Source organism: Pelodiscus sinensis, chromosome 24 (assembly GCF_052426305.1).
Source record: "Pelodiscus sinensis isolate ZL-2025 chromosome 24, ASM5242630v1, whole genome shotgun sequence".
In the NCBI taxonomy this organism is placed as follows: domain Eukaryota; kingdom Metazoa; phylum Chordata; order Testudines; family Trionychidae; genus Pelodiscus; species Pelodiscus sinensis.
This window is the reverse complement of record NC_143075.1, coordinates 20,917,982-20,944,511: the sequence shown is the minus strand read 5'-3', so window position 1 is coordinate 20,944,511 and position 26,530 is coordinate 20,917,982. Positions and strand designations below refer to the sequence as shown.

The 26,530-nt window shown below is 56.9% G+C and overlaps 2 protein-coding genes across 8 annotated transcripts in view; one reads left to right on the top strand and one right to left on the bottom strand.

Moving 5' to 3' along the window:
- Positions 1–12,145, top strand: part of CROCC (ciliary rootlet coiled-coil, rootletin) — a 76,571-nt gene extending 64,426 nt beyond the window's left edge. For all 4 annotated transcript variants that reach the window (XM_089773016.1, XM_075906402.2, XM_089773015.1 and 1 more), the window contains 3 exons: positions 1,565–1,696; positions 5,896–6,075; positions 6,874–12,145. In XM_089773016.1, coding sequence (XP_089629142.1) covers positions 1,565–1,696; positions 5,896–6,075; positions 6,874–6,960 — 399 coding nt within the window. In that variant the 3' untranslated portion in view covers positions 6,961–12,145. The remainder of the gene's footprint in view (positions 1–1,564; positions 1,697–5,895; positions 6,076–6,873) is intronic.
- Positions 12,146–14,398: 2,253 nt separating this feature from the next.
- MFAP2 (microfibril associated protein 2) overlaps positions 14,399–26,530 on the bottom strand; it is a 39,654-nt gene continuing 27,522 nt past the window's right edge. For all 4 annotated transcript variants that reach the window (XM_006115105.5, XM_014569566.4, XM_075906412.2 and 1 more), the window contains exons 4-9: positions 23,215–23,241; positions 22,271–22,357; positions 21,620–21,658; positions 16,679–16,766; positions 16,016–16,089; positions 14,399–14,715 (exon numbers count right to left, since the gene is read on the bottom strand). In XM_006115105.5, the coding sequence (XP_006115167.2) occupies positions 14,612–14,715; positions 16,016–16,089; positions 16,679–16,766; positions 21,620–21,658; positions 22,271–22,357; positions 23,215–23,241 (419 nt within the window). In that variant the 3' untranslated portion in view covers positions 14,399–14,611. The remainder of the gene's footprint in view (positions 14,716–16,015; positions 16,090–16,678; positions 16,767–21,619; positions 21,659–22,270; positions 22,358–23,214; positions 23,242–26,530) is intronic.

Below are 26,530 nucleotides of genomic sequence, written 5' to 3'. Positions count from 1 at the left end.
TGGCTCTCTTCCCCCGGCCCTCCCATGGGTGCAGGGGCCGGGGCTGTCCTGTTTCCTTCCTGGGCGGCAAGGCTCAGAGGGGGAGCCCTGTTAGTCTGTCCGCAAAAGCAACGCGGAGTCCTGGGGCCCTGAAAGCCCGGCGGGTTTATTCGGTGCATCCGACGAGGTGGGTTTCGCCCACGAACGCTTATGTCCAGATAAATCTGCCCGTCTCTGAGACGCCCCCGGACTCCTCGTTGTTCTTCCTGTGGGTTTCCTCACAGCCCCCACTGACGTGGGCAGGGGTCCGCTAGGTGGGGGAACAAACCGCCAGCTTGGCCCCACCCATATGCCGCCCCCAGGACGCCTACCATAGGGCTGGGGGACACGTGCTGCCCGCCCTCTCCTCCCCGTGGTGGTGGTGGGATGCATGGCTCGCTGCCCTGCCTCTCCATGGTGGGGGTGCGTGGAGAGGCGGCTTGGTTCCCCTGGCGGGCGGGGCCTCATCGGAAGGGGCGGGGCTGAGGGCTTGCCCGAGCCCGTTGAAGTAAACCACGAGGACCAGGCCAACATCCAGTCTTCATTAGTCAGCCTCCCACTGCGCGACGCCCCTCGTGCCCCACTGGTAGCAGCTTCTGGCCTGGAATACAAACGAGAAATTCGGGGCCCCCCATTATAAAAAGGATGTGGACGCATTGGAGAGGGTCCAGCGGAGGGCGACCAAATTGATTAGGGGGCTGGAGCACATGACCTATGAGGAGAGGCTGAGGGACTTGGGTTTGTTTAGTCTGCAGAAGAGAAGAGCGAGGGGAGATTTGAGAGCATCCTGCAACTCCCTGAAGGGGGGTTCCCAAGAGGATGGAGAGAGGCTGTTCTCAGTGGTGGCAGAACAAGGAGCAATGGGCTCAAGTTGCAGCGGGGGAGGTCTAGGTTGGACGTTAGGAAAAACTCTTCCACTAGGCAGGTGGGGAGGCGCTGGGCTGGGTTCCCGAGGGAGGGGTGGAATCTCCATCCCTAGAGGTGTTTAAGTCCCGGCTTGACACAGCCCTGGTTGGGTTGATTGAGTTGGGTTGGTCCTGCCTTGGGCAGGGGGCTGGACTGGATGACTCCTGAGGTCTCTTCCAGCTCTATGGTTCTAATTAGCACGAGCGGGGCCTGAGCAGCAGGAGCCTGGTCCCAGTATGTGGGGTGGGGCTTGGGACCACGTCACCTCCACGCAGCCCCTGTGACCACGAGGGGTGTGGGCACCGTGCGCTCTGACTCAGGTTTGAGCCCCCACCCCCTTTGTGTCCGCGCCCGGCTCAGCGAGTGTTCAGGACCCGGCTCTGGAGAGTGGCTCCAAGCCCGAGTCCCACAGCTTGGCAGTGTGGATGCGGCTCAAGTGGCCGCCCCGACTCCAGGTTTGCGCAGTGCCGTGTGGCCCCGTGGGCCCAGCCAGTGAAAGCCGAGGTGAACGATGCCGTGTGGATGCCCAAGCACGGGCATGGGACCGCCGCGTCCACCCGCCTGGGTCCCACGGACCAGAGCGTAGCGTGGCACGCAGCCACCCCCAGCGAGGCCTGACCCCCGCGCTTGCCCGTGGCAGGTGGAGCGCGAGAAGCTGAAGACGCACGAGGACTCGGTGCGGCTGTCGGCGGCGAAGGGCCGGCTGGACCGCTCCCTCAACACGGTGGAGCAGGAGCTGGCGGAGGCGCAGCGGCAGATCCAGCTACTGGAGGTGATCGAGCAACCCCACTGCCCCCCATTGAGTGCTTTGTGCTGAGCAGCTGGTGGGGGGGGAGGGAGTGGGGCTTCTTTCCAAAGCCCTTGGCACGGCTCCGGTTCCTGTGGTCCCGTGGGGGGTGGAAGCCCCCAGTGGATCTGCTCCCAGGCTCAGTCCCACGCTGCGGAGGTGTCAGGACATGGCCATGGGCTCTCCAGCCTGCCCCAGCGTGTGTGGGGCCTCGGGCAGGATGTGTTGGGTGGTTCTGGGTGCTTTAGGCAGGGGGCTGGACTTGGTGACCCCTGAGATTACTGCCAGCTCTGGGATTCTGTGACTCTAAGAGGCGACAGACTGGGGGAGGGATGAAAGAAGGGGGTGGGGGTGGGGGGGAAGAGATACAAATGGGGCTGATGGGCTGAGAGGGGCCAAATACAATTTAATCTGCCCGTGGGTGTGAGTGAGGGCTAGGAGCAGCTAGTGCTGCCTGTTTGCTTGGCCCTCTCCCTGCTCTCCAGCCTGCTGGGCAAGCCCCAGAGCGGCGGAATGGGCTGAGCCGGGAGGACTTGTCAGGCAGCTCCGGGGTATAGACTGAAGTGGCAGGATGGCCTAGGAGTTACAGCCCCGGCGGGCGGATGGGTCAGGGGAGCCAGGAGCTTTCCGTTTGGCCCCTGGGCGGCCGTGCGAGCTGGGACACGAGCCAGCGCCAGCGCCCTGCGTGGTGTGACGGGCTGTTCAGGGGGAGGTGCTGTGACAGCCGTACAAGCCGAGGCCGTGAGACAGATGGGGAGGGGGCAGAGGAGGGGGAAGAGCCGAGGCCGAGCAGCCTGGGGCTGCTACCTTTTGAATGGCTGGTAACTGGATCCCTGAGGCCCCGCCCCTGCCCCACCCCTTCTCTCTGCCACACCCTCACTCCATCTCTTCCCTTGATGCCCCGCCCCGGGCCACCTCCTCTCCCCCCCCCCCACTTGTTGGATCGTCTCCACCTCCCCTCCCCACTCCCCCAGTGGGGCACCCTCTGCTCCGGGCTGGCACAGGAACTGCTGCAGCCTGCCAAGGAGCCTGCCTGCATGGTGTGCAGGGGCTAGCGAGGGTTCATGACCCGTGCCTGCCCCCTCGAGGCTGCCCTCCTTCCAGCTGCCCACGGCGGGCACAGCCTCCCTCCGCGCACACGCGCCTCCCTCCCTGCGCCAGGCTGGATGCTGCCAGGTGCCGCAGAAGCAAGGGGCAGCTGCATAGCAGCAGAGCCGATGCAAGGAGAGGGGTTAAGGTCAGGGAGGCCGTGGCCCTGCAGCTGTGTCCATGCACGGGGCTTGATCCTAAGCCCATCGAAGTCTCCCATTGGCTGTGGATCGGCCCGCCCCCATCACCTGGAATCCTTGGCTGTCCCGGGAGGGGGAGACTTGCTCACCTATCCCCCCTCCCCCATCCCAGCTGACCTTTGAACCTTGCGCCCGCTGGCGTGCTCACTGCCTTCTCTCTTTTGGTTGGGCTGCTGGTCCTCGCAGGAGAACCTAGGCATGGTTAGAAGGCTGATAACGTGCTCCTGGGTGAGTGATGCAGCCGGCAGGGGCTTGTAGCTAGTCCTGGGCCTTTCATGCTGCCCTTCTGTATGACACTCCCCGTTAGTATGGAGCCAGTGGCAAGCAGCCCAGGGCTTGCTGTGAATTTCTGTGACTCCTATAATAGCTGGTAACGCATTGTGCAGCGCCCTGGACAGGCAGGTAGCAGGAGAAACCCTCGCCAGGTTACCATCTGGGGGTACGTCTACCGGAGGTATCCTGAAATAGCTACTCAACGGCTACGTCTACAATGGCATGATTTTCCGAAAATGCTTTTTTCGGAAAATCGCGTCTAGATTGGCAGGATGCTTTTCCGGAAAAGCACTTTTTCCGGAAAAGCATCCGTGGCCAATCTAGACGCGCTTTTCCGCAAAAAAGCCCCGATCGCCATTTTCGCGATTGGGGCTTTTTTGCGGAAAACAAATCTCTGCTGTCTACACTGGCCCTTTTGCACAAAAGTCTTTCGGAAAAAGACTTTTCCCGAACGGGAGCAGCATAGTATTTCCGGAAAAGCACTGATGATTTTACATGAGATCGTCAGTGCTTTTCTGGAAATTCAAGCGGCCAGTGTAGACAGCTGGCAAGTTTTTCCGCAAAATCATCTGATTTTGCGGAAAAACTTGCCAGTGTAGACACAGCCCACATCTTTTAAACATATATTTTTCAAAATAACGGGTGTGATCCTCTGGCATCCCTGCAACCCTCGTTCCACGAGGATTAAGGGATGTCTCGAAATAGCACGTTATTTCAAAATGTGGTGCTGTGCAGACACGCCAGAGTTCGCAGCAAGCGATTTCAAAATACAATCGAAATAAGAGATGCAATCGGCGTGGCGCCAGTTGCATCTCTTATTTCGAGTTTAGGGTGCTGTGTAGGCACACGCTGGATGGCCAGAGAGTGGGAGGGTAAACTGAGACACGGAGGCAGGAAGCAGTTCACCCAAGTCTACACAGCGTTTCAAGGGTGGAGCCGAGAGGAGGGTAGAAGCTGCTGAGGTTTGAATACATTGCGGCTGAGTGTGAACCACTCACCAGGGATCAGCCCTGCATGAGCTGCTACAGCCTGAGCTAAAGAGCTGAGGGCTTCCACCGCTGCCGTGGCCTGAGACCAGCCAGGGACCTGGAACACATGCTCCAAGGGGTTACTCAGGAGCACCTGAGCCGCGAAGCTGACAGTGGAACTGGCCGCCGGCTCCTGATCCGTTCCAGCTGGGCCCTACGGGTGCTTGCCCTACGTTTGGGCAGAAGGTGCATTGAGGGCAGGAGCGGGGGATTGGGAAATGGCACCTCCAGGAGACCCTGTGCTCAGGGCCCTGTGTGAGAGCAGTAAAGTCCCGGGACCTTGTCTACACTCCAGTTCTTGCCCCATGCCCGGCTGTCAGCTCAGCTGCGCGCTGTCTGTGGCCCAGCTGTGTTAACTGGTCAGCAAACATTTTCCAGTTGGGAACCAGAAAGGAAGTGCGAAAAGTGCTTTCTTTTCCCACTCCCTCGATTGTCGAACTTTTTCCACTTGGGGGGAGGGCTGTGGGGGAGACCGTTTTAAAAAGGGAAGGGGCACGAGGCCTCACAAGTCAACGGAAAACGTTCATGTCTTGCCTTCCAAACACCCAAACAAAGTGACACTGGCTCGGGTTTCGAAACAATTATTTTGATTCTCCTGCTTGAGACTTGAATCAAAGCTGCCATTGTCCCTGCTTGAGAAGTTTGTGCTACACGCATCTGCCAGGAAAATATTTTTGGTCAAAAAAGTCCACGAGCATGTGTGAAACCATTCAGCAGGCAGGAAGGAGACCCGAGGCTTGGGCGTGAGCGTGACCGTGGTGGAATCCTGGGGGGGGGGGGGGGGGGCCTTAAAATAGCAGCCTCGCAGCAACCAGCTCTGACAGGGTTACAGTGGAACCCCATGCAGAGCACCAGCCTGAGCGTGGGGACAACCTGCCATGGGCAACGTAGCCGAGAAGCCTGGGAACGGTGCAGAAAACGTGAGCCAAGACTTGGAACAACCCAGGCTGCAGAGAGACAAAACCCAGTGAACTTAACTGCTCAGCTGCCGCTGCAGCACCAGTGAAACGGCTTGGGAGCTGAATGGGGCACTAGCCCACTAGGGCGTGTGGGGGGAGGTGACTGCTCCCCGAGGTGGGCAGTGGGGCTTGTGCTGACGGGTTCTGAGGGGGGCTCCGTCCTGTGTTAGCCACAGCCGGGTGTGAGCTGGACCGTCTAGTCCCTTTACAGTCCCTGGTGTTGCCATGCAAGGGAAGAAGCACGCAGGGGCTGTCGCCGTGCTGGCTCTGAGACAGGTTGTGAGAAATCCGAGGAGGAGGAAATACCTGTGGCTAGGGATGGTTTGGGCTTGGCCTGGAGCAGAAGCCTGGAGGGGTGTGCGTGTGTGTGAGAGAAGAGCCCTGACCCGCCTGTGTGTCAAAGGATGGGCTGCTTAGGTCTGGCAGTGGGGCCAGGACCCTCCCAGCCCTGAGAGCTGACTGGGTCAGAGCCTGGCTCTCAGGGGGGCGGCCCTCAGCGGTAACTCAGACAGCGGGGGTGCTGGGTCTGAGTGAGGGGGATCCCAAGGTGGAGTAAATCAGCCCTCAGGGGGGCCTGTGTGGCCCCTAGACCAGTGTGGCCCCTGGCTGCACTGACCCTCCTCTCCCTTGTGTAGGCTCAGGTAGCGGAGCTGGAGCAGACCCAGTCCCAGAGCCTGGTGGAGGTGGCCACCCGCCACCGGCAGGAGCTGCAGCTGGAGATTGAGCGGCTGCGCGGCTCCCAGATTCAGGCAGAGCGCACGCTGGAGGCCAGGGAGAGAGCCCACAGGCAGCGCGTGAAAGGGCTGGAGGAGCAGGTGAGCTTTGCTGCTGCTGTTGCATGACTGGGGCAGCCCTGGGCTCTGCTCCCTGTGAGGGACTCAAGCTGGAAACTGCAAATTGGTGCAGCTGTGCCATATAGCTAGTGACTACAGCGACCCCTGCTGGGAGAGGCTGGGATTGGCGCTGCTGGGCCATACAACCATTGACCCTATGGTGACCCCTGCTGGGAGAGGCTGGGATTGGCACAGCCTTGAGCTCCCATTTAGCCTGTGGCTCTATAGTGACCCCTGCTGGGAGAGGCTGGGATTGGCACTGCAGTGCCATATAGCTGGTGCCCCTACAGCGACTCCTGCTGGGAGAGGCTGCGATTGGTGCAGCTGTGCCATATAGCTAGTGACTACAGTGACCCCTACTGGGAGAGGCTGGAACTGGCACAGCCTTGAGCTCCCACTTAGCCCATGACCCTATGGTGACCCCTGCTGGAATTGGCACTGCTGTGCCATATAGCTGGTGCCCCTACAGCGACTCCTGCTGGGAGAGACTGGGACTGGTGCAGCTGTGAGCTCCCATTTAGCCCGTGACCCAACAGGGACTGACGCAGCTGTAAGTGGTTCCTGATGGGCAAGGCTGGGCCCTTCCCCTACAGCTAAAGTATCTCCCCCCAGATCCCTGCTGGGCAGAGGTGGCTGTGTCATACACTCCCCTTCATCTCCCGGCCTTCTGGGAAATACCCCCAAAACACTGCAGCACCATCTGGCCTTGGTGCAGCTCCGGGGACCCCCGCGTGCCCTACATGCTGACTGAGGCCCCTTTTTCAATCCTCTCCTTCACAGATCTTGACACTGAAGGAGCAGCTGCAGCAAGAGCTGCGGAAGTACCAGCCCCATTACTCCCACTCCTCCCTCCTCTCGGGGAACTAGGCTCCATGCCGCTCTCTACTGACACTGTGACCAAGGAGCCCTCGGTGCTAAGCGTCCTTCTGCTTCATGCTCTAGCTCTCCAGTGGGGTTTGTCTAGAGGGGGATACCTCCTCCCGCGCCTCGTGGCCTGTGGATCCCTTGGGCGCGCAGTCCTTTACCGGAGACAAGCACACGCCCGCGTTGCCCTGAGCGTGCTTTGAGTCAGAGCCTCAAAGAGCTGAAATGGTGGTTCTCAGACCTGCTAATTTGCCTTTCCCGCTAGTCTAGCATCACCGAGTCGCTCCGCATGAACACTAGCTTGGGGGCCAGAGACAGCGGTCAGCCTAGGTCTGATTTTCAGCAGTGCTGAGTACCCGCAGCTCCAAGTACAATGAGTCAGGCCATGTGCCAAGAAACCACTTCCCGTCCTTTTATAGCCCCTTTCCAATGGCAGGCGACTCATTACACTGGGTAGCAGCCCCCTTCATTTTTGTTGTCCCTCTATTTCACCATCCCTAAGGGTGTGTCTGCACTGCACCCAGAGTGCAAAACGAGCTACGCAATTTGAGCTACACAAATTGTGTAGCGTATTTCGAGTTCATTTCAAAAGAGCTTATTTTGAAATTTGGCACTGTCTTCACAGCCCTTATTTTGAAATAAATCGCTCATCTGAAACGTCCCTTACTCCTCGTGGAACGAGGTTTACCGGGATGTCGGAATAGCGAGCCTGTTGTATTTCGAAATAATGGGCGTGCTCAAAAGCCACAGAGTAGCTATTTTAGGAGACCGCCAGGCTCCCGAAATAGCACTGCAGTGTAGCCGTAGCCTAGAAGTCCCCTATAAGCAAACATTTTTTAGGGTGGTAACGGGGACCAAAAAAATCTACACTCAAACTGAAGTTGGTCCTGCAAAACCAGCATTTAACTTCTCAGCATTCCATTTTTAAGAACCAGCACTTTGCAAAGGGTACAGCACTAATGAAGGAGAATGTATATTTGATACGTGTCATTTTCTACTGCAGTTTTTTACCAGAGGTTTGGAAACTTTTCAGTATTTTGTTCTAAATATTAGTATGAAGCCTGGTTTCCCGGCTTGGGTTCATCCAATATGGTGTTGCTCAGAAGACTCATAACCCTCTGTATAAAAGAGATTTTGCTAAGGAGGAAAGATTTTTGTTTTTTGTTTTTTTTTTAAATGATCAATGGCAGCATTTCAGTCAGCTGCTCTGCTCTCCACTGGCCTTCCCAGTGTGTTTCCCTTTGGACAGAGATGGATCAGCTTCACAGAATGATGGTCGAAGCAGCTGTTGCTCTTGAATGTTTTATCCTCCTTTCCGGTGCGCTATAGCCGGCAACCTCATGCGTGACATAAGCTTGTTGTCAGACAATGTACCCATAGTGTTGCTGTGTGTCCAGTACCATTTCAGGCCTCTGCAGCCTACCCACGCCCAGTGCCCGCATTGAGACAACACATTGAAATAAGCAATATGCCCTCTTGTGCACTAAGTAAAACTGGCACCTGTAGCGGCTTCCTGAAGCTAGTGGGTGAATGAACTCCATCGGCAGTGCGTTAGTAATTATTTGTGCCTGCCAAACCCTGCTGTATTACCCTGCTGAATGACCCTGCAACCTAGAAGAGCTAAAATAACCGTGTTCGGAAACAAGTTGAACTGAACCAACTCCTTTTCCATAATAGCAACAAGTTGATCATTAGTCTCTGTTGGAGTCAGCAGCCGCCTATCAGCCTTAGTATCTCGTTAAAGAGGCTGCCTGATCGAGCGCTAATTCTGAAACATTTTAACTTAGTGCAAGTAACAGCAAGCTCATGAGAATTTTATTTTTTCTCTAAGTTGTGCATTTGACAGCACTGCGTGTCTAGTCAGTTTCACTGTATCCCTTGGGTGGGGGTGTGTGCGGGTTGGGATCTTTTACAAGCAGAAAGCATGACTGTTCCTCCCTGGCTCCAAGGCATGAAGTTTATGTCTACACTGCATTTCTCTTTCGAGAGAGGAATGCAAATGCAGCCAAGCGAAATTGCAAATGAAGCGTGGATTTGAATTTCCCATGCTTCCTTTGCATAATGGCATCCAGGCGCTTTTTTGAAACACCCTATTTTGAAAGAAAAAATGCAGTCTAGATAGGGTTATTCTGAAAAAAAAACCTTCTTTCGAAATAACCCTTAAACCTCATTTTTTTAAGGAGTAAGGGTTATTTCAAAAGACGAGGGTTTTTTTCCGAAATAACCCCATCTAGACTGCGTTTTTTCTTTTGAAATATGTTTTTTCGAAAAAGCACTTCATTATGCAAACGAAGCGTGGAACTTCAAATGCGCGCTTCATTTGCAATTTCGTTTGGCTGCATTTGCATTCCTCTCTTGAAAGAGGACTGCAGTGTAGACACAACCAGGGGCAGCTCCTGACATCTTCACTCCATTTTTGGAAATTGATCCAATGCCACGTGGTGCCAGACCCACATCCTCCTCCAGTGGCCCTACCATGGGGCGGGGCTATGTCTACACTGTAGGCTTCTTGCGCAAGAACTTTTTGCGGACAAGATTATTCCTCGTAGAAAGAGGAATCACTTGCACAAAAAGCCTTGTTGTCTGATGATCTACTTTACTTTTTCTTGCACAAAAGTGTGCTTGTAGTGTGGACCCTCCACGAGTTTTTGCGCCAAAACGGCCATTTTTGTGCAAAAACTGCAGTGTAGATGTAGCCTTGGTAGCTGAGCGGAACTGGCTAGGCTATGTACTCTAGCATCTATTTAGATTTTTCTCTTGCTGTAGTGGCTGGGCCAGTTGTGTGTCAAGCAAGACAATTGGCTGTAGAAAGTCAGCTGTAAAATTAGAGCAGAAGATGGAAATGCACCTAGTGCAGGTGGCATTTGCTGGGAACTTTTATCTAATCACCATTGTCCTGGCTTTCTTGGTAAGGTGACTAGAAAGGCACCCAGAGGGCTGGGAAGAAACTCGGCATCAGGCAACATCTTAGCCTCCAGCACTGGTGTAACGTAGCCTCCACAAGCTCAGTGTTCTGTCCCACGGTAGGCTGCAGTGGGGAAGGAGGACTCCAAATTATCTCCATGGAGGCAGCGCAGGGCTGACGTGATCCTGGCTCCAGAACATAAGCTTGGCTGTGTCTACACTGGCACCTTTTTCCGGAAATGCTTAAAACGGAACAGTTTTCCGTTATAAGTATTTCTGGAAAAAGAGCGTCTACATTGGCAGGATGCTTTTCCGGAAAAGCCCTTTTTCCGGAAAAGCGTCCGTGGCCAATGTAGATGCGCTTTTCCAGAAAAAAGCCCCGATCGTCATTTTCGCGATCGGGGCTTTTTTGCGGAAAAGACTACTGTGCTGTCTACACTGGCCCTTTTCTGGAACAGTTTTCCGGAAAAAGGAATTTTGCCCAAGAGGGACCAGCATAGTTTTTCCGGAAAAGCAGCTGATTTCTTACAGTAAATCGTCACTGCTTTTCCGGAAATTCAAGGGGCCAGTGTAGACAGCTCGCAGCTTATTCCGGAAAAGCGGCTGCTTTTCCGGAATAAGTGGCCCAGTGTAGACACAGCCGATCCAGTCTACTTAGCCTGTGCAAAGCTCTAGGCCTGAGCCCAGCGGCTGAGTCAAGCTGGGTCTTTTCGCTCTCCTGCATCAGCACTAGAGTCTGCAAGAGCCGCTAGCGGGGTGCCAGTCTGTGTGCATAGAGGCAGGTGTCATGGATTGGAATTCAGTGAACGGCTCTGACCCTGCCCTAGGAGGCTAGACTCCAACTGCCCCTTTCACACTGTATTAGCCTGCCAGGAGCCAACACTTCATAAAAACACTAAGGCTGTGTCTACACTGGCGCGATCTTGCGCAAAAGCAGCCGCTCTTGCGCAAAAACTTGCTGCCTGTTTACACTGGCCGTGTGCTCTTGCGCAAGTAAACTGACATGCTAATGTATGAAATCAGGGCTGCTTGTGCCAGAACTCTGATGCTCCCACTCAGGAATAAGCCCTTTTGCACAACTGTTCTTGCGCAAGAGGCCAGTGTAGACAGGCAACAGGAATTTCTTGAGCAAGAAAGCCCTATGGTTAAAATGGCCGTCAGAGCTTTCTTGCGCAAGAGAGAGGCTACACTGGCAAGGATGCTTTGCGCAAAAGCACATGCCAGTGTAGACTCTCTCTTCTGGAAGAGTTTTTGCACCAGAACGCTTCCGCAAAAGAGTTCTTGTGCACGAAGCTGCCAGTGTAGCTGTAGCCTAGAGGGCTATGGCTACACTGCGCATTCTTGCGCAAGAAGAGATGCAAACGCAGCACAGCGATTTGCATACCTAATGAGCTGCCATTTTTTGCAGCTGGGGCTTTTGCGCCAGAAGGTGCTGGCTACACTGCTCCTTCCTGTGCATAAAACCCCCCTCTTGCACAGGAGCTGTTCTTCTTGAAAATAAGCGGCAGAACGGCTCCTGCGCAAGAGGGGGTTTTTGCGCAAGAAAGAGCAGTGTAGAAAACTCCTTCTTGCGCAAAAGCCCCTTCTGCAAAATGGCGGCTTATTAGGTATGCAAATGAGACGTGGCGATATTCATCACTGCGCCTCGTTTGCATATCTTCTTGCACTAGAATGCACAGTATAGACGTAGCCAAGGTGTTTTTTGGCACAAGAGGGGCTGTGTTGGTCTGGGAGACCAACCCCCTTTTAAAGCACTTTCAGCGTGTAGCTTTATAGTCCTTTCACCCCTACAAGCATTTTTTTCCCCGACTGTCCATGACATTAACTTGCAAAGATTTAGGCCGGTTGCCTTAAGCAGCAGCGTGCTGGAAGAGTGTTATTGGCACAAGCATTTTCTACAGAGGGTGGGATGGTTTTGTTTTTAAAGTGGCCAAGTTTTCTACTAGAAATTCCTACTTTTTTTTGGTCTTTCACTTGTGTAGCAATCATGCTGGGAAGAGCCTTTTTGAGATCCCTGTTGGTGCACTGTCAAATTTGAGCTTTGAGGGTGCTGCAGAGAATAGCCGACTGTTTGTCTAGACCCGTGTTTCTCAACATTTTTTTTATAGAGTACCCCTTTTTCAAACAAAAAATTATAAGTACCCCTAGTACCTACAGTTTTTAGACACATTTTTTTTCTGCCACGGCAGCACATTTGTTTAAACAACTTAATCGTAGGCGGGCGATGCAATTTTTGGGTGTAAAATGTACAAAAATAATAAAGCACCGTACAACTGAAAACAAACATTCAGTTTTCTCCAAATTTCAGTTGTGTTGATGTATCCCCCCCGACTTCTCTCAAGTACCCCTAAGGGTACACCTACCATTGGTTGAGAAACACTGACCTAGCACATCTTGCAACTGAAAGCCCTGGCCGTCAGTTCCCTGTTAACTGAGACAATGGGAAGGCTAAACAGGAAACTCTTTGCCGCTGAATCAGAGTTTTACACATTTCTAAACTGTTTTACAGAGGGCTTTAAAAAAACAAAAAAAGGTCACCCTACAAACAGGGCATTGCTGCGCCTGCCTCCCTCACCTCACTCGGCTGCACGTGACCGGCGCACGGTCCAAAGTCCCATTAACCAGGAAGAAATAAGTGTGTTACGTGAGCGCGGGAGATTTATTTGCCTCTTGCGGTAGGTTGGAATGGAATTCTAGAAGGGCCTCACCCAGCAGCTGACTCATCAGTGTGCCTAGATTGCAAAGCCAGGCAGGATCGCCTGACTCAATCCGTATTTGAGTTAGCACCCCCCCCACCCCAGGCGAGTGGTGAAACACAAGGCTGGACACTTTGTGGCACCATGCGGGTGAGCGGTGTCCTCGCTGGCTCAGGGCGACGCCTGCACTAGCGCTGATCAAGCAGACCATGTTCCCACACTGGCGGGCTAGAACAGCTGGGCCCCTAGCTGTGTATGTGGGCAGGTCCTCCAGCCTGCTGCTCCACTTCCATTTGCAGCATGTGCCCGTGTAGCCCTCAATCCTGCTGCTGCTGCCAGGGAAGGCTAGAGGCAAAGAGCAAGAAGCTTTCCCCCCGCAGCGCTGGCTCAGTCCGGGGCGGAGGGTCCCTTGGCTGAGGATCTGGCAAGAAAGGAGCGTGAGACAAACCCAGGACAAGCTCCTGCAGCTTAATCCCAGCTCCAGCTTTGCCGCCATGGGACTGAGGCCTGGTTAAAATGAAGGGCTGGACCAGGACTGGGTTGGCTGCAGCGGAACACACGAGGCTAGTCCCGTCGGCCTCACCCACGCGCTGGCATTTGGCTCTTACAACCTGCCAGGAGGCGGCCAAAACCCCAAGGGTGGATAATAGATGGTCAGAGAAGAGCATACGCCGGGACCAAGCAGCTGACCCGCCCTGGCCAATCCCGCCCCAGCTCAGTGCAGCCAGTCGGGACCTTTTGGGGGTTGTTTATTTTTTTAAACGCTTGTTTTATACAAAAGAAAGGCATGATCCAGACAGAGCTTCAGTGAGAGCAAGCACCCCAGCGCAGCGCAGCGCTGCAGGGCCCCGCTGCGCCCGGAGCAACCCTAAGCCAGTTCACTCCACGCCATCAGGTCCCCATCGGCATCCAGCACACGCTCGACCAGCTTGCTTTAGTGGTATTTAGGGCTTGCTGCACTCCGCATTGCCACGGAGGCGCCTAAATCTCCATGCTTGCCAATGGGATGGCAGTTCCTAAATCCCTGATGCATTGAAACGCTGAGCGCGGCAGCCCTAAGTCCCTGGCTCGACAGGAAGGCGGGATCGGGGATGAGGCTGCGAGAGCGACCGGTGTCCTGGCTGCTTGGTGCAGGCGTGGCCGAGGGGCGCTAGCACAGTGACATTCCAAGCCCTGCAGGGGGCGCCCAGGGGCAGGGACGGGGTACCACCTGCTCAAGGAAGCAGAGCGATAAAGGAGCAAGCGCCCGGGGAAGATGTGCACGTGTGCAGCTGCCTGGGAGAGAGGGGGCAGGAGCAGCATCCGTCCCCTCACTGCGCTGTGCAGGCAGCCAGTGGCACTAGCAGGGGCGCAGGCCACACTGCCGTCCAGCGCGCCGGCGTTTGCTCACCAGAAACCGGGCGTGAAGCAGAGCGGGGGCAGGGCCCCGCCCCCCCCAGCATGCCGACCGTCCCCGATGGGAACGAACCCCGCACAGCTTTGGGGCCCAACCCGACACCCCCGTGCCCCAGCGGCTCATGGGGCCGGGACAGGCTTCGAACTGCTCCCTGGCGCTCGCTAAGGCATAAAGCAACAGCCTTCACGTCCCCTGGCAAGCCGGAGGAGGAAGGGGAGACGGGACAAGCGGCTAAGAAAGCAGCAAAAGAGGAGGCGAGAGATCAGAAATTCAGACAACCCCTTACGCTTGGTTCTCTTGGATCCTCTACACATAACACGAGCCAGCAGCCCAGCTGGGCTGGACTGCGCTAGCTGAGTCCAATCAGACGACACTGGCTCAGTCCAGCCCGGCCGGTGACCCTTCCAATATAATAAAAAGTAATAAAAATCATAACCCCCCCATATTATGTGCACAAAATGGACTTTTATGCTGTTTCATGCACCATGTTTCCGTAGCACCATTGATTTCACGAGCACAGGGACAATGTGATTCTACTGGGGCCGCTGGAAAGTCGCCTCCGCGGCAGGAGCATTCCTCCCGGTTGGGTGGGCCTGGCCTGGCCTGGAGACAGCAGAATCGGGGCCCGTGCAGCTGCCGGGGCATGCGCCGTCCAGCCTTAGCAGCCGCCGCAGCTTCTGGCGCAGGAGGTAGCCATGGTCTGGCAGAGGCCGCTGGTGGCCAGCACGCCGCATTTGGAGAACTTGTCCCGGCACATGTCAGCTGTGGAGAGGAGGCAAAGGACCGGCCGTGAGGGAACAGGGCAAAGCTGGGGGAACGGGGCAGGAAGAGCTGCAATGGGACCTCTACAGCTGTCTCCCAGGCGCAGCTCACACAGGGAGGAAGATCTACAGTCATGGGTTCCCAAACTGGGGGGGGCGTGCCCCCCCCACGGGGGCTTGAAGAAATTCCAGGGATGGGGCACGAGGCGACCCAGCCACACCTCCCTCCCCCTCAATCCCACCCCAAGTTTTGCTGCTATTTTTTGGGGGGTGGGGGGCGTGAAGGTTTCTCAAAAATCAAAAAGGGGCGCGTGATGCCAAAAAGTTTGGGAACCACTTGACTGGCAGCGCCTTGCTGGGGAGGGGGGGGGATGGAGATTTCCAGGCATTCTTACACTACACAAGGACTGTGTCTAGACTGGCAAGTTTTTCCGGAAAATCATCTGCTTTTCCGGAAAAACTTGCCAGCTGTCTACACTGGCCGCTTGAATTTCCGGAAAAGCACTGACGATCTCCTGTAAAATCATCAGTGCTTTTCTGGAAAAACTATGCTGCTCCCGTCTGGGCAAAAGTCTTTTTCCGAAAGACTTTTGCGCAAAAGGGCCAGTGTAGACAGCACAGGACTGTTTTCCGCAAAAAAGCCCCTATTGCGAAAATGGCGATCGGGGCTTTTTTGCAGAAAACCGCGTCTAGATTGGCCACGGGCGCTTTTCCGTAAAAAGTGCTTTTCCGGAAAAGCATCCTGCCAATCTAGACGCGCTTTTCCGAAAATGCTTTTAACGGAAAACTTTTCCGTTAAAAGCATTTTCAGAAATTCATGCCAGTGTAGACGTAGCCACTAGTTTTTTTCCCCCAGAGGAATAAAAATGAGCACCATTTCCACGTAGCTAAGCCCCAAACCCAACCCGCTGTGTTGAAGTGTCAGCTTTTTGTTCCCGAAAACCCAGGAAGTTGCTAGAGTTGAAAATTCGGTTTTGCCCCGGTTTGTTTGCAGCGGATAGAAGAAATCCGTTCCCGCACACCTGTGGCCGGGAGGCTGGGGGCCTGGGGCAGAGGGGCCAGCCTGTCACGGGAGGGTGGCGAGCTTTGCACAGTTCTCACACCGATTGTGCCCCTCCTTTGTACCGACTGACGAGTGAGTCATACCCACTGCACAAGTGTCCTGGGATGGGAGGGAAGCCAACCCCCGCCCCCCTCCTTTTTAGATTCCTGCCATTCAACCAGCCTGCAGCTGCCTTACCCCCTTGCACGGGTTTGTTCACGCTGCGGCTCGGCCCGGGCTCCCGCAGCATGTCTCTTACCTCGGAGGATCTCTTCCTGGGCGCAGACCGTGCGGATGCAGATCTCCTTGTTAATTACATACACCCGCCGCAGGCTGGCCGGGAGGACAAAAAGCAAGACCTGAGACACAATGGCTAGAGGCCTGGATGTGGAGGGCAGGGGAAGGGCGTTTGTCCCCTGCCTGCACTGGTGCCAAAGTGACCGGAATTTTCACTAGTGAACGGGGACGTCTTTGGGCGGGGGAGGGGGATTGAATGACAGCCCACCAATGGGGTTTTCCTTAATCACACGTGCAGTAGTGTTGCTGCTGCCAGAAGCGGGTCAACAGCCAAACGGGGGAGAAATCCTCCAGTCTAACACCCAGCCAGGGCCCGTGGGAAGGTGCTGGAGGACTAGCGGCTCCGTGGGCCACCGTGGGGTTAGCGTGTGCATGGCTGTCCCGGGCGGCTTGCTAGAGGGTTGCCGTATCACCCTCTGCCTCCACACGTGGGAGGTGGGCGTGGACACGAGGGGCGTGAAAACACCACACAAACGTAGTGCAAAGGTGCACCGCAGCTCCACCCCGTCACACGCGCCCGCCGAGCGGCCCAGGCGGGTCGGTTCCCCTTTGGTAAATGCAAACCTGGGAGGCGCGGCTGGGCCGGCTCGGGAGCCACTGGGCCGGGCCCCCGCCTGGCGCTTACCTGTAGAAGCAGATCTCGTTCAGGCACTGCTTGCAGGGCTTGTGGACCGAGTAGAGCCTGGTGCAGGGATACTGCTCCTCCCGGCAATCTGCCCGGGGACAGACCGCAAGCGTTGGGGGCCGCGTGCGAGCAAAGTGTTTCGCTGGCCAGGGCCGGGCCGACTTGGGCTGTAGCCCAGGGCCTCGGCTTGAGGTGGCTGCTGCTTTTCCTCCAGCCCGTGGCAAGTCCTCTGCTGTGGGCCGGCCACCGTCCCCGAGCCATGGTGCCCCCCATCCCTGCAGCGCCCAGGCCAGGGGCATGCGGGGAATCTCTGTGCGCTGTCTCCGTCCTCAGCGCCAGCTCCGCAGCGCCCACTGGCCGGCCCGCACCCCCTAGGGCCAGCCCTCGGGAAGCGGAGCAGGGCCAAGCCAGGGCAGGCAGGGATCCTGCCTTATTCCCGCTGCACCACCGACCCGGAGTCACCCAAGAGAAGCGGCTCCCAGGCAGCGTCTGCGCCCTGCCCCTCCTCCAGAGCCCCAGCACGCTACCCCAGCCTGGAGCCCCCTCCTACAGCCATCCTCCATCGCAGACCCTGCCCCCAACCCCCTACCCCATCCATCTCACCAGCCGGAGCTGTGCCCACTTTCACACCCCAAACCCATGCTTTAGCCCTGAACCCACTCCCACCCCCCAAGCCCGCAGGGGCCCCACAAAAGCCAACAGCCCCAGGCCTACAGGAGAGTTAATCTGGCCCCGCTGCTGACAGCTGCTGCTATGTCCCTGGGACGAGGCTCAATCCCCATTGGCCTGGCTCCTGGGGCAAACTCAGCGCTAGGGCGAGGGAGGGACCAGGGTTAACAGGCCCCTCCCCAGCTACATTTAAGGGCCCCAGGGCCAGCACGCCCCATGCCGCCCTCCTTCTGCCCTGGCTGCTGGTTCTGCCCCACCGGACTCTGCACAGGCGGGGGTAGTGGCAGGAGCAGTAATGTCCTGTCCCCTAGGATGCCAAAGAACTGCTTAGCTGAGCTGGGAAATGCAGCCACTTCTAGGGTGGCACGGCGCAGCTGTTTAACGGCCAGCAGAACAGCCGAGAGCAGAACGCGCAGCACTTTAGCACCAATTAAAACTGGATCCGGGGGGCGGGGTAGGGTTAGGCTTCCCACAGCACCGCCAAGCGCAACAGCGCCCCCTTGCTGAATGCTGGGGCAATGACACAGCTGTCAAGGCGGACCGCCCCCCCGCTGCATGAGTGCAAGCCCAGCCCCGGCACAGCGCAGGCGTCAGGCCTGGCATGCCCACAGCGCGTCTCTCAGGCTGCACTGCGGTTTTGTTTTTTTATAGACGAGGACATGCAAATGGCATGCTCATTTGCATATCTTCTTCCGATTCTTTTTGCGGAAGAGGTTTTATTGCCGCTAAAAAGCCCCATGTAGCCGGGACCAATTGTCGGGGGGAAAAACCCCTTTTGCACAAGCTCCCTTATGCCTCAGACATGGCGGTTCACAGGCTCTTGGGCAAAAGGGATTTTTCCCGACAAATGGCACGGGGATTTTTAGCAGCAAAAACAAACCCTCTTCCGCAAAAGAATCGGAAGAAGCTATGCAAGTGAGTGCACCGTTGGCATAGCCTCGTCTGCCAAAAAACCGCAGTGCAGCCGTAGCTTCAGGGGCTGAGAGGCCAGCACTAGAGCTGTAATAGGGCTGGCGATTAACTGATTAACCGACAAGCAAAAGCTTATAGGTTAATGCTACCGAGCACACGCATTTCCCTCCCCCTTCCCAGGCTGCCCAGCTGAGTCCTGGCTCATGCTGGGTCCAGGACCTACCCCGGCGGTGTCTCTGCATTTAAAGCGTGTTAGGAGCCGGGCAGGCAGGTAGCCCGGCTCAGTCCTGCCTCACGGCAAGTCCAGGAGCTCAGCTCCCCCCTAGACAGGGGCTGCTGCCACCCAGCTCTCCTTCCTGGAGGCAGCGTCCCAGGGCGACAGGCAGCCGGTCCGTGAAGGGAGCTGGTTTTTAAACTGGCTCCCCTCGCGGACCCGCTCCCGCCTGGCACCTCGTGCTGCTGCCTCGGGTACAGCGGCAGCAGCACAGGGTAGCAGGGCGCTCCCCAGGAGTGAGGCTGAAGCGCACTAGCTGCCACCCCCAGGGACTATAGACTAGTCAACCAACCGATAAGAATTCGACTATTCAGTCAACCAACATGTAACATCCCTGGCTCAGACAAAACCCCCGTGGCAAAAAGACTGAGCAAGTGAAAAGCCACCGCTTGCCCTGTGTCGCCTGGGCCTGGAGGGGGACGGGCACTTGGCAGGAGACAGGCGGCTAGCACCTCAGGGGAGGGGAACAGGCACTTGGCAGGCGGCCAGCACCACAGGGGAGGGGAACGGGCACTTGGCAGGAGACAGGCGGCCAGCACCACGGGGGAGGGGGACGGGCACTTGGCAGGAGACAGGCGGCTAGCATCTCGGGGGAGGGGAACGGGCACTTGGCAGGAGACAGGCGGCTAGCATCTCGGGGGAGGGGAACGGGCACTTGGCAGGAGACAGGCGGCTAGCACCTCGGGGGAGGGGAACGGGCACTTGGCAGGAGACAGGCGGCCAGTACCACGGGGGAGGGGAACAGGCACTTGGCAGGAGACAGGCGGCTAGCACCTATGGGGAGGGGAACAGGCACTTGGCAGGAGACAGGCGGCCAGCACCGCAGGGGAGGGGGACGGGCACTTGGCAGGTGACAGGCGGCTAGCACCTATGGGGAGGGGAACAGGCACTTGGCAGGAGACAGGCGGCCAGCACCACAGGGGAGGGGGACAGGCACTTGGCAGGAGACAGGCGGCCAGCACCTCAGGGGAGGGGAACAGGCACTTGGCAGGAGACAGGCGGCTAGCACCTATGGGGAGGGGAACAGGCACTTGGCAGGAGACAGGCGGCCAGCACCACAGGGGAGGGGAACGGGCACTTGGCAGGAGACAGGCGGCCAGCACCTCGGGGGAGGGGAACGGGCACTTGGCAGGAGACAGGCGGCTAGCACTCGGGGGAGGGGAATGGGCACTTGGCAGGAGACAGGCGGCCAGCACCACAGGGGAGGGGAACGGGCACTTGGCAGGAGACAGGCGGCCAGCACCTCGGGGGAGGGGAACGGGCACTTGGCAGGAGACAGGCGGCCGGCATCTCGGGGGAGGGGAATGGGCACTTGGCAGGAGACAGGCGGCTAGCACTCGGGGGAGGGGAACGGGCACTTGGCAGGAGACAGGCGGCTAGCATCTCGGGGGAGGGGAACAGGCACTTGGCAGGAGACAGGCGGCTAGCATCTCGGGGGAGGGGATAGGGCACTTGGCAGGAGACAGGCGGCTAGCATCTCGGGGGAGGGGAACGGGCACTTGGCAGGAGACAGGCGGCTAGCACCTATGGGGAGGGGAACAGGCACTTGGCAGGAGACAGGTGGCTAGCACCTCAGGGGAGGGGAACAGGCACTTGGCAGGAGACAGGCGGCCAGCACCACGGGGGAGGGGGACAGGCACTTGGCAGGAGACAGGCGGCCAGCACCACAGGGGAGGGGAACAGGCACTTGGCAGGAGACAGGCGGCAGCACCTCAGGGGTGGCTGGCAGTTCCTGGAACGCCGGCCTCCCCGGGCAGGACGCAGCCGCTGCCAGGCCCACAGTCCTTACCATCTGCGAGGTGATCCCGATTTTCCCTTTGCCCGGCTTTCCGCGCGGGCGGGGGCGGGGGAGAAAGCAGGCCAAACGTGGTTTCTCGACAGCACGGGGCCGTCGCACTGCGCGCGGCCGAACCGTGTTTAGCTTGGAGCGGAGCAGGGCGCTTGGCACGCTCACCGCAGCTGGCCCGGGACCCGGCGGCAGCTGGCCTGCACCGTACCTCCGCCCCCACCCTGCCGCCACAGAGGTGGAGCCAGCTGCACATGCAGCCGCCCCAAAGCACAGCACCAGGAGACGCCGGCTTCTAACCCTCCCCTCCGCAACATGTCCACCCCCCAGCACCTGCGCCTGGCCGGAACCAGCCGCGGCGAGCCAAGGGAGGGGGCCGTGGGGGGTGGGACGGCGAGTGAGCCGGCTCCCCACGCCAAGCGCTGTGACCTGGCGCACGGGGCTGCATCCCCAGGCGGGTGTCATGATGGGCTGGCAACAGGGCCAAACAGGCGAGAGCAGAGCCACAACGTGGCGCATGGGGCCACAGAGCCACGAGTCCCCCCAGGAGAGGAGTGACAGCGGGGCCGGTTTGCTCTCCAGCCCTACTTACACCTAGAAGCCAGTAGGCGGTGCTAGAGGCCAGTGGGGGGGGGGGGCTGAGAGGCCAGCAGGGGGCGCTGTTCCCCTCCACCCTTATTAGCACCACTGCTGATTGGCCAGTGGGGGGGGGGGGGGACTTTTCTGGGTTGGGGGCCGCTGACCCACAGAAAAATCAGTCGGGGGCCGCTCACTAGTGAGAAGCAAAAAAGAAAAACCCAACCCCCACTGACGTGGCCCCGGCTGAGAAGGGGACGGACACTCCCCACCTTCTCCTTGCCCACCAGGTCCGCTAGTAGATTTGTGTGCTCCAGCCCCAGGGTGGGATGGCGGGGGGCTGGCGCACTAGCACAGGCTCCCCAATGCTGTGGGGGGGAACCCTGAGCCTGGGGGACCAGCTCCAGGCGGTGGGGGCTGCATCCGGCCCCTGGGTCTCAGGTCCCCCACCCCTGCCCTATACATACAGATCCGCTCCCTAACCCAAAAGCAGAGGGGTTACCAGCTCGCAGCCAGCTGGTGTCTGTGGGGAAAAGTCAGAAACTCAGTGGGGCTTTGCCAGCTCAGCTGGCCCGTGTCGAACTCTGGGCCCTGGCACGACCGGGGGAGTCTCTCTAGGGAGAAGGTGGAGGAACCCGCCCCCCCGTTCGAGCTAACTCCAGACAGGTGCCACGCCCAGAGTCGCCCGATTATTCGGAGAAGAGCAAAGGATTGTGGGTCTTACCCAGCGGCCCAGGTTCTGTGGGTTCGGTCTCGGGAAGCTCTGCAGAGAAAGACAATAGACCAGTGTCTCTTAAACAGTGTTCTGTGGCACACCGGTGTGCTGCGGAGAACAGCAGAGCTCAAAATAGCTACCCTTAAAGGGGCAGGCAACCTTTTTCCAACCTTTTTTTTTTTTTTGTCAACAAAAAATCCTCGGTGTTCCTCATTAAAAAAAATTATTGTGGCGATCCTTGGTCTTAAAAAGTTTAAGAAACACTGCAATAGGAGGAGTTGAGAAGCCAGCTCCAGGTGGGGAACAGGCTGCAAACTGGTCCCACCCGAACTTCTGTCATATGGGGGTCCCGTTATTCTAGCCGCTGAGTGCATCCGAGCCTCGGCGGTGCAGCTCCTCATGACACTCCACCCGACAGGGTGGGCCATTGCCCCCACTGTGCAGAGGGGGAACCGAGGACTCGAGGAATGAAGTGACTTCCCCAGGGTCACATAGGGAGGCTGTGGCAGAGCAGGTGGGTCCGTTCGAGGGCAGATCGGCTTGCCAGCCAGTGTGCGGCTATTGTAGACCTCTACCGACTACAGCAGGACTACCCCGATTGCCAGTGGCACAGGACTTGGCAGCCCCCCGGTTCCGAGGGGCAACGGCATCGCAACACACCTGGGGTCGGTGCGGGGATGGTCTCCTGCTGGGTCTGTTGCTGGGACTGGTACTGGAACTGCTCCTCCGGGGTGCGCTGGGTGGCATCTGCGATGGAGATGGATGGCATCTGTTCTGGTCAGGCCAACCGGGCCCCACCCCCGCCTCAGACCCCAGCCCACGCCATCCCCAGGGAGCCTTGCTTCATTGGTAAGTTTCACGCCCCCCCCCAAAATTAATTCCCCCCTCTGTTTAAATAGGGTTGACAACAACACTCCCCTCCCCCCCAAAAATCAGGAACAAAATCCTCTTTTTAAAGTGCCGCCCACTGGAGACGGCTCCCTGAACACCCGGGCCGGAGGGCTGCGTGGCAGGTGGGCTGGCTTCAGCCACGTGCTAACAGCTGCTGCTCCCATGTGCTCTGGAAGGCCTCGTGTTTATAACCGTCCCTGGCTCGCGGGCCTTCCCCCTCCCCCTCCCGTTTTCTTTGCACACCATTTTCGGCTTAACATCCTCAAGGGCCTATGGGGCGGAGCCTACTGGAGCAGACGGCCTGCCGTCTCAAATGTGGGCGGAGCCTCTGGAAACCAGCTGGAGAGGATGAGCCAGAGGGTCAAAAGAAAGAAACCCTATGCAAGACCCACTGCCTCAAGGAGTCCAAAGCTGATGGTGCGGCCACGTGAAGGGTGCGCTGTGGACACTTCGATTTGCTGTTCTAGCCCCCTCCATTTCCTCCCCAACCCAGCAGGGACGTAGCAATACACAATAGTAACCGGGGCAACAGATTGCATCAGAACCCCCCTGCAAGATGAGGGCGAAAGGGAAGCCAGGCTGGGAACGGTAGATTTCATACTCCCAACAAAGCCTCGGTGGCAAGTTCGGTGCATTCCCGCCGGCGCTGGCCAGCTGTGGTGAACGTGGCAGATCAGACGTGCAGATGAGAGCTCCCCAGAGCAAGCGCTTACCTTGATAGTCGTAGTAATCTTGGGTGTCTACAAAAAACCCAAAGCACAGAGAAAGGTCGCAGTTAGGAACAGCAAAGACGAGCACAGCGTGCGGAAGAAGGAAGCGAACGGTCGTTGGGCTCACTGCACCGAACCTGTCCCGCCCCGTCATCCCAGGGATGGCTGCATCTCGCCTGGGATACTGCCCCCGAGGGCAATGCAATTCCAGGGGGCTGCAGTGCACAGGAAATCCACGCCGGGGTTCACCAGGCGCAGAGGTGCTGATCACTCGCGGCAATGGGAGCTATAAGCGGTCAGCATCTCTGGAGAAAAGAAACCCAAAGGCGAAAACTTTCCTCCGCGGCAGCAGGGACGACACAGTCTGAGGGAGGAGACCGGATTGGTCAAGACACCGTCCAGAGGTCGGGTGTCAGATGTTTCAAGTTGGGCTCCCCAGATCACTAGTCGCTTTGGAAACTCTTGGCCATTTGTCTCTTCTGCTTGTTTCTCAGGGGGAAAGTCCAATTCCCGTTGCTGTTTTCCAGCTCAGATTATAATCCCACTGGCTCCATCGCAATAAAATCTGAACGTCCCTGGCTATGAGGCCATGCCTACACTAGGAGATTATTTCCAATTTACTAAGTTCGACTTCTGGGCACCCAATTTTTACAGATTCCAAGTGCCATGTCCTCACTACGAGGAAGAATCGAACGCAGTCCGAGGCAGGCTCCGTTAATGTGACCATGCTACCCCGGACTCCGAGCCTCAGGAAACACACTGGGGAGCAGCAGGAGGCCGAGGAATTCAAATTAGTGGCACACTAAGGCTGTGTCTACATTGGCATCCCTTTCCGGAAAAGGGATGCTAATGAGACACTTCGGAATTGCAAATCTGCGGGGGATTTAAATATCCCCCGCGGCATTTGCATTTACATGGCTGCCGCTTTTTTCCGGCTCGGGGTTTTTGCGGGAGAAAAGCGCCAGTGTAGATGCAATTTTCTGGAAAATAAGCCCTTTTCCGGAAAATAAGCCCTTGAAAGTAGGAATAAGGGATCTTCTGGAAAAGGGCTTATTTTCCGGAAAATCGCGTCTACACTGGCGCTTTTCTCCGGCAAAAACCCCGAGCCGGAAAAAAGCGGCAGCCATGTAAATGCAAATGCCGCGGGGGATATTTAAATCCCCCGCGGATTTGCAATTCCGAAGTGTCTCATTAGCATCCCTTTTCCGGAAAGGGATGCCAATGTAGACACAGCCTAACGGTATTTCGGATTTACAAGTTCGGGTCGAACTTTTTCCTCATAAAAAGCAGGCAGTGCTGGCCCGAGCCATTCTTGTGCCCCGGACAGTGGGCGCATGGCGCAGGCGCGGCCCCGCCCTCGGGTGCACAGCACATGCGTGGCCCTGCCCCCGGGCGCATGGTGCCCCTTTCAACTGCAATCGGGTGCCCCCCATAGGTTGGCCGGCTATCTCCCCCCTTAATCCGGCCCTGAAAGCAGGAGGATAGAGTTTGAATTCCGCAGCCGGAATAACAGGTTTGGGAGTGTGGATGCACTGCTTACAAACTCGACCATGGTGGGGTTATTTCAGACTAAGGTCCTAGTGTAGACCAGGCCTGAGAGAGAAGTACTGAGGGTGTACAGCTGCCTTTGCCTGGGCTTCCAACGTACCAGCAACACCGCTGTGTTGGACAGTTAGGGTACGTCTAGACTATAGGCTTTTGTCGACAGAAGTTTTGTTGATAGATACTGTCGACAAAGAGCGTCTAGACTACATCCAGTTCTGTCGACAAAGGAAGCCACTTTGCTGACATGACAGTGTAGACGCAAAGGACAGTGTAGATTCAATAACACCTTCTGTCGACAAAACTCTATCAACAAACGGTGTTATTCCTCGTAGAATGAGGTTTACCGCCGTCGACAAAACCGCTGAGTTCACTCGACGTTATGTCGAGAGAACTCAGTGGCAGTGTAGACACAGGTATAGTTTTGTCAACAAAAGTCCACTTTTGTCGACAAAACCCTGTAGTCTAGACACACCCATAACGGGGAGAGCAACCTACATAGACTTTTAGTGCAAATCTAAAGCTTTGCAGGGAGCAGATCCATCATTCCCAAGAATCAGCTTGGCACATCAGAACACGGGAACCCACCAAGTCCAGCCGCTTTATTGCAACAACCCTTTCCCTGAAATCTCGTGAGCTACTCTGCACAGGGGAAGCAGAAACTCGAGTTAGCCAAACTGCTCGGAATGGAAGGAATTAGCCGGGCCAGAATGCAGAAAGCGCCTTTTTGTACTTGAGAGAATCCTACATTACCCACCCTTCCCGATCACTAGGGGCCACGGGGGAACTTATCCGTTGCAAGTTTGTTGGGTGATGTAGCAGCGAGAAACATTCCGAACGGCTCCAAAGGCATCAGCGTCTTGGATAGGGTTGCCAAATATTTTCATAAAAAATCCCGAACATGGCGGGGAAAAAAATTGATTGAACAAAAAACAAAAACAAAAACGGGGGACCAAACTTGTTGAGGAAAAAAAAAAGGGTCGCTGCACCTTTAAATTCTCACGCTTCCTGCTCCCTCCAACCCCGCCAGACGTGGCATGGGAAAATGTCCCCACCGGCCTTCCGTCCGAGAAACAGAAATACATGTCTGGTATTTTCTGGGGGGTTTTACCAGACAGAAGACACAATTAGCAGACTGTCCGGGCGAAAACCAGGCACCTAGCAACCCTAATCTTGGAACACAGAACTGGAGACCGAGGAACAAGGTTCTCAAGTCGGGGGGGGGGAGGGGGGGAGGGCGAAGGTCTCGGTGAGATATGAGGAAAAACTGTTTCCCTCAGAGGGTGGGGAAGCGCTGGGATGCCTAAGGAGGCGATAACATCATTGTCCTTGGAGGTTTGCAAGGTGAGGCTTGACAAAGCCCTGGCTGGGATGAGTTAGTTGGCATTGGTCCTTCTCTGAGCGGGGGGTTGGACTCGATGGCCTCCTGAGCTCTCTTCCAACCCTAATCTCTGAGTCTCTGCTTTCTACAGGACTCGGTTTCTCCCTGGGCACCTTGTTACCAGGGAGAGAAGGACAAATCCTGCCCTGAGAAGACCCGTGGAGGTTTCTTCCAGTCCTACATTCCCATCCGTCCAAAGAGTTCAGTGAAACGCACCAGCAGTTACCAAGGCTGGTTGGGGAGAAAAGTAACAGAGAAACATCTGCAAACTGGGACCAGACTGGGGACTAGGGCAGATCTCTCCAAGCATCTGAGAGTGGGAGCCAGACGGAGGAGCGAGGAGGGAGAGGACAGGGCTGGAGAGGGACAACACGGAAAGGAATTCAGAAAGGGGAC